Source organism: Macrosteles quadrilineatus, unplaced genomic scaffold (genome assembly GCF_028750875.1).
Source record: "Macrosteles quadrilineatus isolate MER2022 unplaced genomic scaffold, UCM_ALF_1.0 Scaffold_7__1_contigs__length_78375512, whole genome shotgun sequence".
NCBI lineage: Eukaryota > Metazoa > Arthropoda > Insecta > Hemiptera > Cicadellidae > Macrosteles > Macrosteles quadrilineatus.
In genome coordinates this window covers 29885449-29898571 of record NW_026542600.1, presented here as the reverse complement: position 1 = coordinate 29898571, position 13123 = coordinate 29885449, and the positions used below count along the sequence as shown (strand labels likewise).

Sequence of the window (13123 nt, the reverse complement as noted above, 5' to 3'; positions counted from 1 at the left end):
CGATGGCTAACCCTTCTTGATGCACAATATACTCTTTTTATATGGTAGCTTCTATGAGTTATCAAATAGCAAAAAAATTATTTTAAATATAAGATTTAAAACACCATATTTTCAGAAATTTACGCCCCCCCCCCCCGACCTTGCAAATATGTGTTATCTATTGCACCCCCCTGTATGGAACATTTTCATTCATATGACCCAATTGTAAAATTGGGGCAAAATTAATTTTTCCTATAGTCACCCGACAAATTGGGCTTCCTTGCACTGATTATAGTACAGAAAGCTGCTATAATTGCTGTGTTTACTTACTTTTGCCCCTCACTTTTTTTGCCGCACACCACTATTCCAACCGAACAACACAAAACAGCGTGCTTTTATTATGCGTGTAATCCGTGTACGCTTGGAAATAGGTTGGCAACACTTAAAGATACTACGACTACAATCAGCTGGTGCAGCGTTTGTTTCCCATTTCGTTCAATGTTTGGATGTAACCTAAACTAAAAACAGTGTTTAAAAGACTAATTATTTATAGTATATGCTTCATAGTAACTGTAGTAAAATATAATGTGTAACGCTAGTGCGAACAACCTTTGACCACCATTACCACCGTTGGCACATTACTCTGAGAGCCAAGCTACGGCCACCTTCAACTCCAGACCGCGGCTTTTGAAGTGGCAACGTCGCAAGTAGTGTTATAACAGCTGTTTTGTTTGGATGCAGCTGATGGTATTTTTGTGTTCATCTTAAGAATACAAAAGCTTGATTACTGGGCTATGAAAATATTGACTCCACGTTAAATGTACAGAAATATATTTTCAATTTATTTTTTTGGTTTTAAATTCTATATGTTTTATTTTCAATCTTTTAATAAATTTATGTTCTTACATTTAAATTTAAATGTACGCTGATGTCACCTGTCTGCCATGTTATCCTATGGGACGTCAGGTGCTAAACAACACTACTTGCGACAAAAAAAAAAAACACCCACAAAAGAAAACAAAAAACACTTAAATCAATAGAGCTTTTAGATATAGCTATAACCTTGGCTTGGCAACAAGTAATGGAACTTTTTAAAATTTATTTTCACTTTTAGAATCCACACAACCAATATCATCAACATTAATTTTAATATTTGCGAGGGATTTTGAAATGTCTGAGATTGAAAATGTTCAACCAAGATTTCAGATTTTCAATTTTATCATATTTATAACTAACACAAAAATACAAAAACCACTTTTGGATTAGAGTTGTTAGGAAGAGTAGTAGTGGAGAAAAATAATGTATGGTATAGCCATTGACTATATAACACTAGAGTCAATGGTATAGCTCAGATATTGAGAGTGCCATATTCCCTAGAAAAATACATATAGGGTGATAAATATATGCCCCTGGGAGAAGTAGTTATAAATATATTATTATCTTAAAAATAAAACTCTTTTGAAACTAAAGTAAAAACGTTGAGTGTAACAATTTTGCTGGTTTCTCTCCCTCCCCTCCTCAAATTGGAAATAGTAGGGGTGAAAAATTTTCTCAGAATATCCATATTGAACAATCAATGCACTGAAAGCAGCCAATACATCCGTTTAGTAATCATAACTTTTCACTGTTACTATTATCCTTGTTATTATTTCAATTAAGTATCATTGACGACACGATAAATTGAAGGATGAAAGCATTGAAAACAGTAAATTACAGTAAACATTTGCATCATATGTCACCAAGGCCATTTAGTCTTATCTGTTATGCATATCATATAGTATAGAAACTATAATTGCAGTAGTATTGTATTATGCAGGCATAGGTAAACAACGTATTGGGATTGAGTGCAGTTCGTAGTAGGGGATCTGTTTATGTCATAAATGGCTGACGAGGTCAAAATGCAGCTCGCCGAAATACTTTTAGGGAAATATGCAAATTCCACCAAAATAACTAAATAATAATAATTTTATTACTATTACAAAGGAAAAGAAACATACACACCCGCTCAAGTCAATATTGTTGCATGGTCGAGAAGCTTCTATGTTTACACTTTACTTGAGTAGTGTAGTTGAAAGTATTGAACAGCCTTTTTGCTAGTCAGCTGAAAAGCCAAAGCCATTACAATATCGTTTGTGATTTTATTTATGCTAAGAGTAACAAATATAACCATAGAAAACAGTATACCACATATATAAAAAACAATTTAAACTTTCAGAAATGTTTAGTAGTGCGTAAATTACGCACTTAACTATTGACATTAGTTAAATTTATAAACATTAATATTCAAACCCTCCCCCCCAATTTAAAGTAGTTGAACATTGTTTGTCTTTTTGACTGATTAGTTTCTTGTGAAATAAACATTTATCCTAACTGATTATTACAAATGTATTCGTACATGTATGTACAATTTTTATATCGAACCGATTGTGATTGTAAGAAATTAATTTGTACTCGAAAAAATTAATTGTTAGTTATGTATAACTATATATTTTTAAAGGGTTAAAATCCAAGGGCATTAAACACATAACAATCGGTGTTTAGTAAAATATGCAATGTTAAAAAATATAGTTTCGAATTTAGTTTATTTTTTACATATATTATTTTCAGTTCATAATATTTTATATAGGTCATAAAATAATGAACACTAACAACCAGTACTTGATTAGTTATTAATAAATAATAACTGAATCTTTCTCCCCACATTTCGCAACTAATTTAAAACAATAACAAACTTTTATAATTTAGATGAAAAAAGAACTAAAACATATATATCAAATAACAAAAATATTATCATGAATAAACAAAATTCAGAAATAGTTTTTTGAGTGCTTTTAAACAGACTTTTGTATAAAATAAAAACGCTACAAGTGGGCACATACATTTTACAAATAAAAAAAGTGCTTACAGTTACCTTCTAAAATAAATAAATGTAACATAATAAATTTACAAAATATTCGTTGAAAATAAGACTCCCTTTATCTCAATTTAATTTCTCGTTCTAAAGCAATAACTTTCTCTTAAAGGGGAAGTGCAGTAATAAACGTTTAATAGGCAAAGTTTCAAAGTTTGTTGAGAGTAATTTTTCTTTTGTAGTTTTGACTAATCCGCCAGCGGAGGGGGTTGTAAATTATGGGCTCTTACTTCGGTTAGAGAGCTTTGAAGTTCTGTGATATCCTATACAATTAACCTAAACACCTATGTATTATAATCAAGTTTTGGAGTATCGTAAAAATCGCTGGAGTTTTTACGGTAAAGTTTTGTTTATGCTGTTACTTTTTATCTAGAGAGCTGTGGTTGTCCTTATTGATTTTTCTGAAACGTATTCTTGGCAACCAATCACAAGTAGCTTGATTTTTCCAGTAGAGTGAGGTTTTTTAATGTCTAGTATAAGTTTACTATGTATATTATAAATTATCTGAAAGTGAACTCAAGTTCTAGGCATTAGTTAAGTAGTTGGTGAATGTAGTTCTAAGTTGTTGAGTGTTGTTGTTATAAATGCAGGTCGCTACTCTGTTCAGAGAAGCTGCCACGCTTCTTGGAGCTACAATGGAAGCACCTGAAGGGCCTGGCCTCAAAATGTGAGTGGCCCAAACTTTGACCTGTATTGATTTATTGTGCTATAAAAGTTAGCTTTAACTCTAATCATCGTTCAAAACTTCTGTTACGCTTGTCGTTTCCTATATTTTTGGTGGGACTTCTTAAACGAGTGAAACACTGTCGTCTGGCAAACTTCCCCAAAAAGAATAAATTGGACAAAACTAAGCTGAAGCTCGTATAGTGAACTACTGCTGCTGTCTCATCTCATAATGAAGTTTTATGTGTATGTTTACTATTCTTTTTGCATGTTGTTTAGTATAATTTTCGTTATTTAGTTTGATTATTATCAACAAACTCCCATTAGTTATACAATCAGCCATTGTGACATTTTGTAAACAAACATTGATCATGTAATGGATCAATGGTTCTCTCCATACACCCTTTTCATGCCATTTCTATTATTCGCCTATTATTTATTTATGATTTCACTATAGTTTTATTTCGTAATACTTCTCATTTACTTAATCCTTTCTGTTTTGAAAACATTAAACTTAGCCTAAACACAAACTTTAACTTAGGCTGGTGAAGTCATAGGTCATAGTAGATAAGATTACTTAGGCCTAGACCTAGGGATTAATATTTAAATGGTCAAAAGTGCATTTATTTGTTTATTTACGGTGACATTAAATTTACGATAAGTGTAGGTACACACAAAAGGTAAATTGAGTAAATTAACTAAATTCTTTTAATCTATCCAATGAAGGTAGGTAATTTGGTTATTTTACTTAAGTTCACCTAGGCTTATAATTTGTTTTCAAACAGCAAAACAAATATTTCCTTAAGCTAAGCTTACTCAAATCATTTGCACATTAAGACCTAAATAAGTCAAGTCATTGAATCGGATACTGAATTTACAGTTTTACTATATCCATGAAGGGTAGCCTCCATTATAACTTAGGTAGGCCTACTGTTGGCCTTGCCAAAAGCACAAGCCTAAGTAATCTTAGACCTAGCCTATTCAACTTTAGCCATAGTTCCCATAGTTCAATAAGCCCCCCCCCCTCAATCAATCATAACAGATAAATTATTACCTAGGCCTACTGTGTATGTTTGACAGGGTAGATTATGTCAAATGCCTCTCAATCCAACAAAAAATCAAAAATCTTGCACTTTTAATAAGGTTAAGTGTCATGAAGTTTAAATTATAAATGTTATTAATTTTTTTTTATGTTTATCAATCTTAATATGTTACTAAAAGTGAATTGTTCTAGATTTAGACCTATGGCTAGTTGCGCTAAACTAAAAGTAATAAATAAGACGGTTGAATGTAAAAATTTAGATTTTACAAAAACAAAGAACAATTTTAAATCAAGTTATCAACATAAGTTGGCTTATTATGTTTTGTCTAACAAATTGATACGGTAGCTCAGCCCTGACAAAAGTTTGCATGTAAAACAGAACTTTGTATCTGATGTACGCTGGATAAATAAAGACGTTATTTATTTATTTTATGTTAATAAGTTGAGTGAACATACCAAAGTGCATGCAGTAGTTATCAGTTTGATTGCACCAGTTTCTTTCTAGGCTACGGTATGTAGTTATTTAGGTACCGGTACCTAATACTTAAAAACAGTAACATTTTGTAAATTAATTGAAGTAGGCCTAGCTATTGAAATGCACCAAGCATATTCTAGAAGTTTATGTAAGTTAAATAGATGTTGAGGTGTGATAAATATTTGAGTAAAGTACCGGTACGGTAGTTTTAAATTAGTGAGTTGGTTAAGGTATAGATAACTTATATCATATAAAACTAAGCTTAGAAAACACTTAAACTGTACACTTGTAACTTAGAATAATATTATTTAGGCCTATCTATATATGTTAACTGAGAATGTCTGCAACTCCTGCATCGTTGCACTCATAGCGGTCGACCAATTTGTTGTGTGTAACTTTTTTTTTAACATCTTAATAGCTCAGGGCTAACCATTTTCAGCAGTGACCATGTTAAATGTTGACATTCAAGAAGCACACAGGTATATTTGGACGCATAGAAACTTTTACTAGACCTACCTAGTGGTTTTAGAATTGCTGTTACCAGTGTAGCCTATCTGATTCCAAGAACAACAATGTAGGGTTTCAAATAGGCCTAATCGAATAAGTTATTAGGTACCGGCACATTTACAAATACTAATGATGTGGAATGACTACAATTTTTAATATCCTACAAAATCTCCATCTTTATCGGATAATGGCCTATAGTTTTTGAATCTTTGATATAACAAAGATCAAATATATACAATGAAATAGCTAGCCTAGATGCAAAGTAATATAGGTATATATGTTTAAAAGGTACCTATGAATGTGTCAGCTTGTGACCAGAATGCAAAGCGACATCTTCAGTAAGTTAATTCCACATTTCTATTGATTTTGAATTCCAGAATTCTACAGTACCGGTAACTTGATATCAGTTGGCTACTTCAAAATTTCCGGTACCTTTGGATAATAATTTTTAGATTAGAGATAATGGTCATCCAACAGTAGGCCTAATTTATTATTAGCCTATTGTAAAGCACTTTAGCATATATACCTAACTTTTTAAACATAATATTACTGACAATTTCCAGAAACATCTATCAATTTTTGCGCATAGCCGAAATAATTTAAATAGGCCAATAGGCTAAGTAAAATTGCAAAATATCAGATCCAAAATGCAACAATCAAAAAACAATTTCCTGTCAACTTGCGTAGGAGCCACCCACTGTCTAGTTTTGAGATGTGTTCTCAAACCCCCAACCCTGCCTCCCTTGATAAATGAACTGTCTACGAGTTGCTTATCAGAACTAATAATCAAGACAAAATTCAACAAAATTCCCTCTAGTTTTTTGGCCATATAACCTGATTAGGGAGACACCACCTTAGACTACTTGACCCCTCGTGATCAAGCTCTGAACAATAATGATCAAGTGAATTCCCTAGAGGATTACATTTAGCCATCCATGAAATTTTGATAATGTTAGGCCTACAGTTGTAGGACATAATTTTGTTATGTTAGGGTACCTATGTCAGTTAAACTGATGTAAAAATTCTCTACAATTCTCTCAGTGACCCCCTAAATCTTAAGAATAGATTCTTTTAAAATAAGCCGAATCAGCTTCTAAAGTTATTTTGTGGTCCATATGCGTAATAGATTGTTTAATTTCAGGCACCGGTAGTTACTTAATAGGTCTTCTCAACTAGTGGTTCACATAACATTAAAACATGTTTTTACAGACCCATCACGTTGTATGCATAGCCTAACATTTACTTCCATAAAGAGGAAAATTACTTTAGTCCTCTTTTGGAAATATTTTTACCCTAAAATTGTCGGTTTTAGACCAAAACAGGATATTACTAGTTAAGGAAACCCCTAGTTTGAATTTCAAAAGGTAAGTTTGGCCTAGGCTACCATTCATGGTTTCTTATCAATATAATCATCAATATATCATACCCTATATGCCTATATCAGAATAATTAACCTAAATTGGCACTCAATTTACTTATTCCAATTTACCCATGGATAAGTTTTTATTGTATCACTAAAGTAGTGATACTCAAAAAATGCATCTAGGCATAGTGATAATTTAGGTATCAGTGACAATGTGCTGCAAAATTAGTCTGGGCTGAATAGCAAAAGAGTTGCCCTTTTCCCATTTAATATCTCAAATAGGCTAGGCTACTCAAAATCGAGGGACAATTTAAAATAGTGAACTAGGTAGTGTGTAAATGGCAATGACCTTGGAATGATTTTGTTGTGAGCGGTGGTTAGTTTGTATGTGATGTCTGTATTTCATTCCTTTCATCCCCTGATCCATTCATTGCCTTTGGCATACTGTAGTAATAGCCAGTCAGTGTTGAGTTTAATTTATTTATCTAATTTACAAAATTATTGTAGGCCTATAGTACAATGGTTCCCAAACTGTTTGGTTTTGGAGACCTACCACAACCTTGGGATTTATTCTCGCGACCAACCCTAAACATTTGTAACAGGCTATAGTTATTTCTTCTCATTAATTTATTTGTACTGTCCTGTATATTGAGAAACACACAACTGAATGAAAGTTGTGAGGACTGATGTTATCGAAAATTCAATATCTAGTCCAAAACACTATTGTTTGAGACATTTTAAATTAGGCCTATTTAGAAATGAAAGATATCATTTAAAAGAGACTATCTGTAATCATGTTACATTTTCCTTGGGTTCCAGCAAAGTAGGGATCGGTGAGTTTTAAAATATGGTACTATTATAAATGTAGACTACTTTGGGCCAGGTTCAAAATAAACAAAATCTATAGGTATCTATCTAGTATTTACAAAAGATACGTTAATGATAATTGAAGAATCTGTCATCATAGCTAACACATTATCATCCCAACAATTACAGTGCCGTCGTAATTGTCTTGCGCGTTTGTAGTAATATAATGATAATCTTCATACACGTCTTAGATTCGGGGCTAGGTTTAGCCCTTTGCATATTGTGACAATATTGTAAATTTTTGGCTGTAAAAATTTTGAAGACATTTTGCTTAATCGCAGTATTAGAATAATATCAGGCACAAAAGTCCCCAAACTATTCAAATTCTCACGTAAAAATTGGGATTAAACATTTCCGAAGTAGGTAGGCCTACCCAAACACTTAAACAAAAAAATCAATATTTGAAATTCCTAGTCTTAAAACAACTAAATAAATATATCTAAGAAATATATCTAAATATATCTATAAATATATAACTAAGTACCTTAATATTTTGAAAATCTTTTAATGTAGGCCTACAGACCTCTCCCTTCTTATCCACTCAGTACTATTCTGGTGCTCAGCAAATCCTTTACGGTATTGAAACATTACGAGTCCCAATAAAAAACATACATGTTTGGTCTCTTCCCGCGAACCATAGTTTGGGAACCACTGATATAGTAGATACAGTAATAAATGTGATGTGGAAAAGGGACCTCTTGTCGGCGATGTACAATTTTCAGTACGGCCAATATAAGTACCGTAATTAAGGTTGAAAATATCAAACTTCGGTTTTTTATCGATTGTTATACCTCATTTATCAAAGAACATGACAGTATCGGTTAAAATATCGAATTGAAGACGTATAAGGTCAAAATAAATCATTTTGTTAGCTTCTAAACGGTCTGAGAAAAGGTACCTCTTGTCGCTCAATGTTATTTCGCCATAACTACAAGAGGTCCCATTTGTAATATTCACTTTGTAAACAGACTTAAGTCCAAAAAATGAATTGTCCTGCATTCTAGAGGAAATTTAGAGAACTGTAATACAACAAAGTCCAGTTCTCTTTTTCATGTAATATTAAGGATTGCCTTAGACAATTTAGATATTGGCAATGAACAATTTATCTTTAGTTTTACCAAGCATAGGTACCGGTACATCTACATCTACATCACCTCATTAGCTAGGTAGTGATGTGTACTTAAAACATGGTAAGGAACTAATGATTGGTACAATACTTAAATATACACTGGTATAATATCTATCCAGGTGACTAAATGTTAGTTAAATATAAATTTTAACACAGCATCCTTATCCTTTTGATAATAACATAGACTAAGCAACACTTGTAGGCCTACGTCCACACTGATCGCTGGGTAGACAAAATTTTCCTTCTATTATTTTAGAGTTATTTTCATGATTTGTGCTTATTTGGTTATATAACTAGGAGACCAGTTATTGTTTATGATTATATAATTATTTGGTTAAATGCGGTTTTAAATGACTAAAATAACAAGAAATAAACTGTAAACAAAACACGATCCCTACAGTTGGTCGTACAGAATTTGCAATACAAATTGGCTTCAGCTGTTTGTCCCTTAGTAGACAAATCTACCAAGGGAGTATGTTTTATCTATGATAATAAGCACCAATAATTATTTGGTGTTACCTAGATACTTCAAAACCGAACTGCAACAATTTCATGGGTTTACTGTAGCCTACTAAATTTTAGGTCAAGTAAATATGTAGGCTATTCTGGCTATTAGATTATTTTTGTGCTGCCTAGCTTGTGTTTTAAGTAGGCCTTATAATTTGTAAGTCAACTGGTTTTAGACCATCACTACGCAATTACCTATAGGAATGGAACCAGTTAAAAGTAAATATATGACAGTAATGTTGTAATGCCAATGTAGTAGTTGCATGCACCCGTTTCAACTTAATATAAAAAAAAATTATTAAGGTCTGACCAGTGTTCTATTATATTAGTGATAAGGTCATAATGTTTTAACCCTCTCGTACCATAACAATTCCTACTAATAAAGCAATTAGGTCTACTTACTTTGTCGGTGTGCAGTAACCTGACTTAATTGTTAAGTGTCATTACTAACATAGCCTAATTTTAGCCATATAAATTTGCTGTTAATTGGCCACAAGTTTTAATGTATATCAAAACTACCTTATCATTTATGGAAGCCTTGGCAGTTATTTTTTAATCTTCTATGGCCGTATTCACTATTTAACAAGCTACTCTGATTGTTATTTTTATTCATTAACATGTACACATTTTTTATTTTTTTATTATTAACTCCTGCTATTGAGGTTATAATTATTGAAGGTTAACTGGTTACATACAAAAATGTTACAATTTGTAATGTAAGCTGACAAAAACGTTTGTTTATGATAAAGAAGTACCTAACTCCCAGAGACTTTCATGTCACTGGCAGTGGCACATAGTTAAAAAAGCAGAGAAAATCCGGCAGAAACTTTCATTTTACTAATTTGAACCCACTTTCTTGATTTTAGGCCTGGGTACTCAGAAAACGCACCATTAATGAAACAAGAACCACAACACTATTCTGATGGGACTCCCATAATGAAGCAAGAGCCTCATTATTCAGACGGTGCGTCCATCGGAACACCAGTCATGAAACAACAAGATCCACAACATTACTCCGATGGGAGCATCATAAAACAGCAAGAGCCCCATTACTCTGCCGGGTCACCACTGATGAAGCATCAAGAGCAGCATTATTCTGACGGGACACCAATTGGAACACCAGTCATGAAGCAACCGGAACCCCAACACTTCCCGGATGGAACACAGATGATGAAACCCCAAGAAAGTCATTTTCCAGATGGAACACCAATGATGAAGCAACAAGAACAGCAACATTATCAAGAAGCTCATTACTCGGAAGGACCTCGAATCGGAACACCTATAATGAAACAGCAGGAACCACAGCACTACTCGGATGGAACGCCGATAGTATCACCCATTATGAAACAAGAGCCTCAGCATTACAGCGATGGTCCTCCGATGATGAAACAGGAGCCCCCACATTATTCAGATTCTTCGGTGTCAATGAAACAAGAACCGCTTGATGACGGTTATGAAACCAGTGGAGATCTGGATATGAGAGGTCATAACGAAGTGAGCAAGATGATGGGTAACTCTTTACATCAACAGATGGCGCAGCATCAACATCCGCAGATGGCTCATCAACAACCTCATCAACCACTTCCCCACCATCAGCAGAACTTGCCCCCTCATCCTCACCATCCTCAACAACCGATCCCTCAACATCCTATGGCTCAACATCCTCAACATCCTCTGGCCCATCAACATCCACACTCCCATCACCATCCACACGCACATCCTCATGGACATCCACACGTGCCACATGCTCACCCGCATTCTCATCCTCACGCTCACCCTCACATGCATCACCATCCCCACGTCATGCAAGGAGGCAGCATCATCAAGTATGAGATGCAGGAGGATCCTTACAGCTTCGTTGAGGAAGATAGAATGGCGATGCAGTCCATGCAGTGCCCTCCTCTGGTAATGCAGCAAGTACCAAAGAAGCGTGGGAGGAAGAAAAAGATTAAACCTGAAGATCAACAGCTTCAACAAATGCATGGAGGGTAATTATATTTTTATTACCTATTGTAATTAATTAACATGTTGTAATAGTTATTTAGGTTTAAAAAACAAAAACAGCCTAGATATGCTACTTGTTTTCTAAAATAAAAATAATATAATTTGTGAAGAGTACGACTAATTATTGTATTATGGTAGGGATTTTGTTACTGAATATAATGGTTGAAAAAACTGGTGAAACAACAAAAGTTATTATATTTAGTAACCACAATTTTAAGGCCAGATTTTCCAAAAAAAATAGTTTATTAGTTTACGCAACGATTGCGTAAAGATAGTGTTAACGACACGAGTAGGAAATTTAAGAACTTCTATGAGTGTTGTTAACACTATTTAAGCGAGTTGCGTACACTACTTTACCTACGACGGTGTTTTAATTACTAAAAATCACTACTCATAACTTCTAAGAGAGGTTATGTTTTTGTTTATAACCTCTAATTACCACTGACAGTGATGCAATGAAACATTGTATCAAATACTGATTGCACCAATCAACAATTAAATTGGCCTGAACAGCTGATTAGTTGAATTATGAATCATTACAATTTTGCTTCTCCTCTCTCAATCCTTGAACCTCATTGGTCCGTTACCCATGTTGTTATGAGTAAAACTATGCTGTTATGAAAGTAAACAATGCTGTTATGAGATATTTTTCAATTCTAAGAACTGTACTAAAACGGCTACTTTAAAAAACGGTCGTAGGTAAAAGCGGTTAAGTGGTGAAAACATTCAAATACAAATTTTAGTTAACAATTTGTCTAATCGATGGTAATCAAGGTGACTGACGCCAATACCATTCTCAATTGTAGTGTAAATAAAGAAATAATGATTCCTATCTACAGTAGACCCCCTCTTAACCTACCTCGCATTAACCGATAATTGGATTATCCACCCTCGATGGTAAAATATAATATAATATAGTTTGTTTTAACCGACCTTGCTTTGAGAGCAATTTGGTTTAACCGCCGCCTTCTAGGAATCTCAGCATTTCCGCTCCCACTCTCAGCGATGGGAACCATACGCTTATCTCCACAGGATGGGACTAAGAATAAATTATTTTGTATTCATCTCTAAAAATATTGCATATTGCCAGTTTGTCATCATTGTGCTAGCGTGAGCACATCTGATTTGTTATCTGTGCGGATCGCTAGAGTAAACAATGCAACTTGTAGGGAGGGCAGGGGATTGGGGTTAACGACTCCAAGGTCAAGATAGTTTTTGTGACTCGAGCCCCCAGTGAGAGGCTATAAATAAAAATCCAGTCTCGCAACAAAATGGTTCTTGTCTACAACTATAATTTATTCCAGTGAAATTATTTTACTTACACGTGTTCTGTGTTTATTTGTGACATTTTAATCAATGAAAAAAAGAAGATAGGTGTAGTTTATTTTATAAATAATGCAATTACAACTTCAAAACAATGATTATATAATTCCAAATGAATAGCACTTCATCATGTTATGTTTTTTTAAGACCACTTAGCTAACGTGCAACATAACCTTTCATTTGTTTTTTTTTAAGAGATTTATTTTAAGCTTTCATTGGAGTTTTTAACTTGTTCCGTCCCTGAAATCAAATGCCTTTACAAAAGCTATAAAAATTTCATGACGATTAGATCAGTAGTTTTTTTTTTTATAAAATGTTTAAGTCGCCCGTTGTTGGTAAAGTGCCGAAAAACC

General features: G+C 33.6%; 1 protein-coding gene across 3 annotated transcripts in view; it reads left to right on the top strand.

The window, feature by feature from the left end:
- The first annotated feature begins 3150 nt into the window (after positions 1-3150).
- The window catches only part of LOC128997950 (uncharacterized), a 31335-nt gene continuing 21362 nt past the window's right edge, over positions 3151-13123 (top strand). The window contains exons 1-2 of one of the 3 annotated variants that reach the window (XM_054423804.1): positions 3151-3228; positions 10310-11431. In XM_054423804.1, the coding sequence (XP_054279779.1) occupies positions 10338-11431 (1094 nt within the window). In that variant the 5' untranslated portion in view covers positions 3151-3228; positions 10310-10337. Of the gene's footprint in view, positions 3229-3351; positions 3800-10309; positions 11432-13123 lie in introns of those variants that run through there. The other 2 variants (XM_054423802.1, XM_054423803.1) reach the window with 2 other exon arrangements.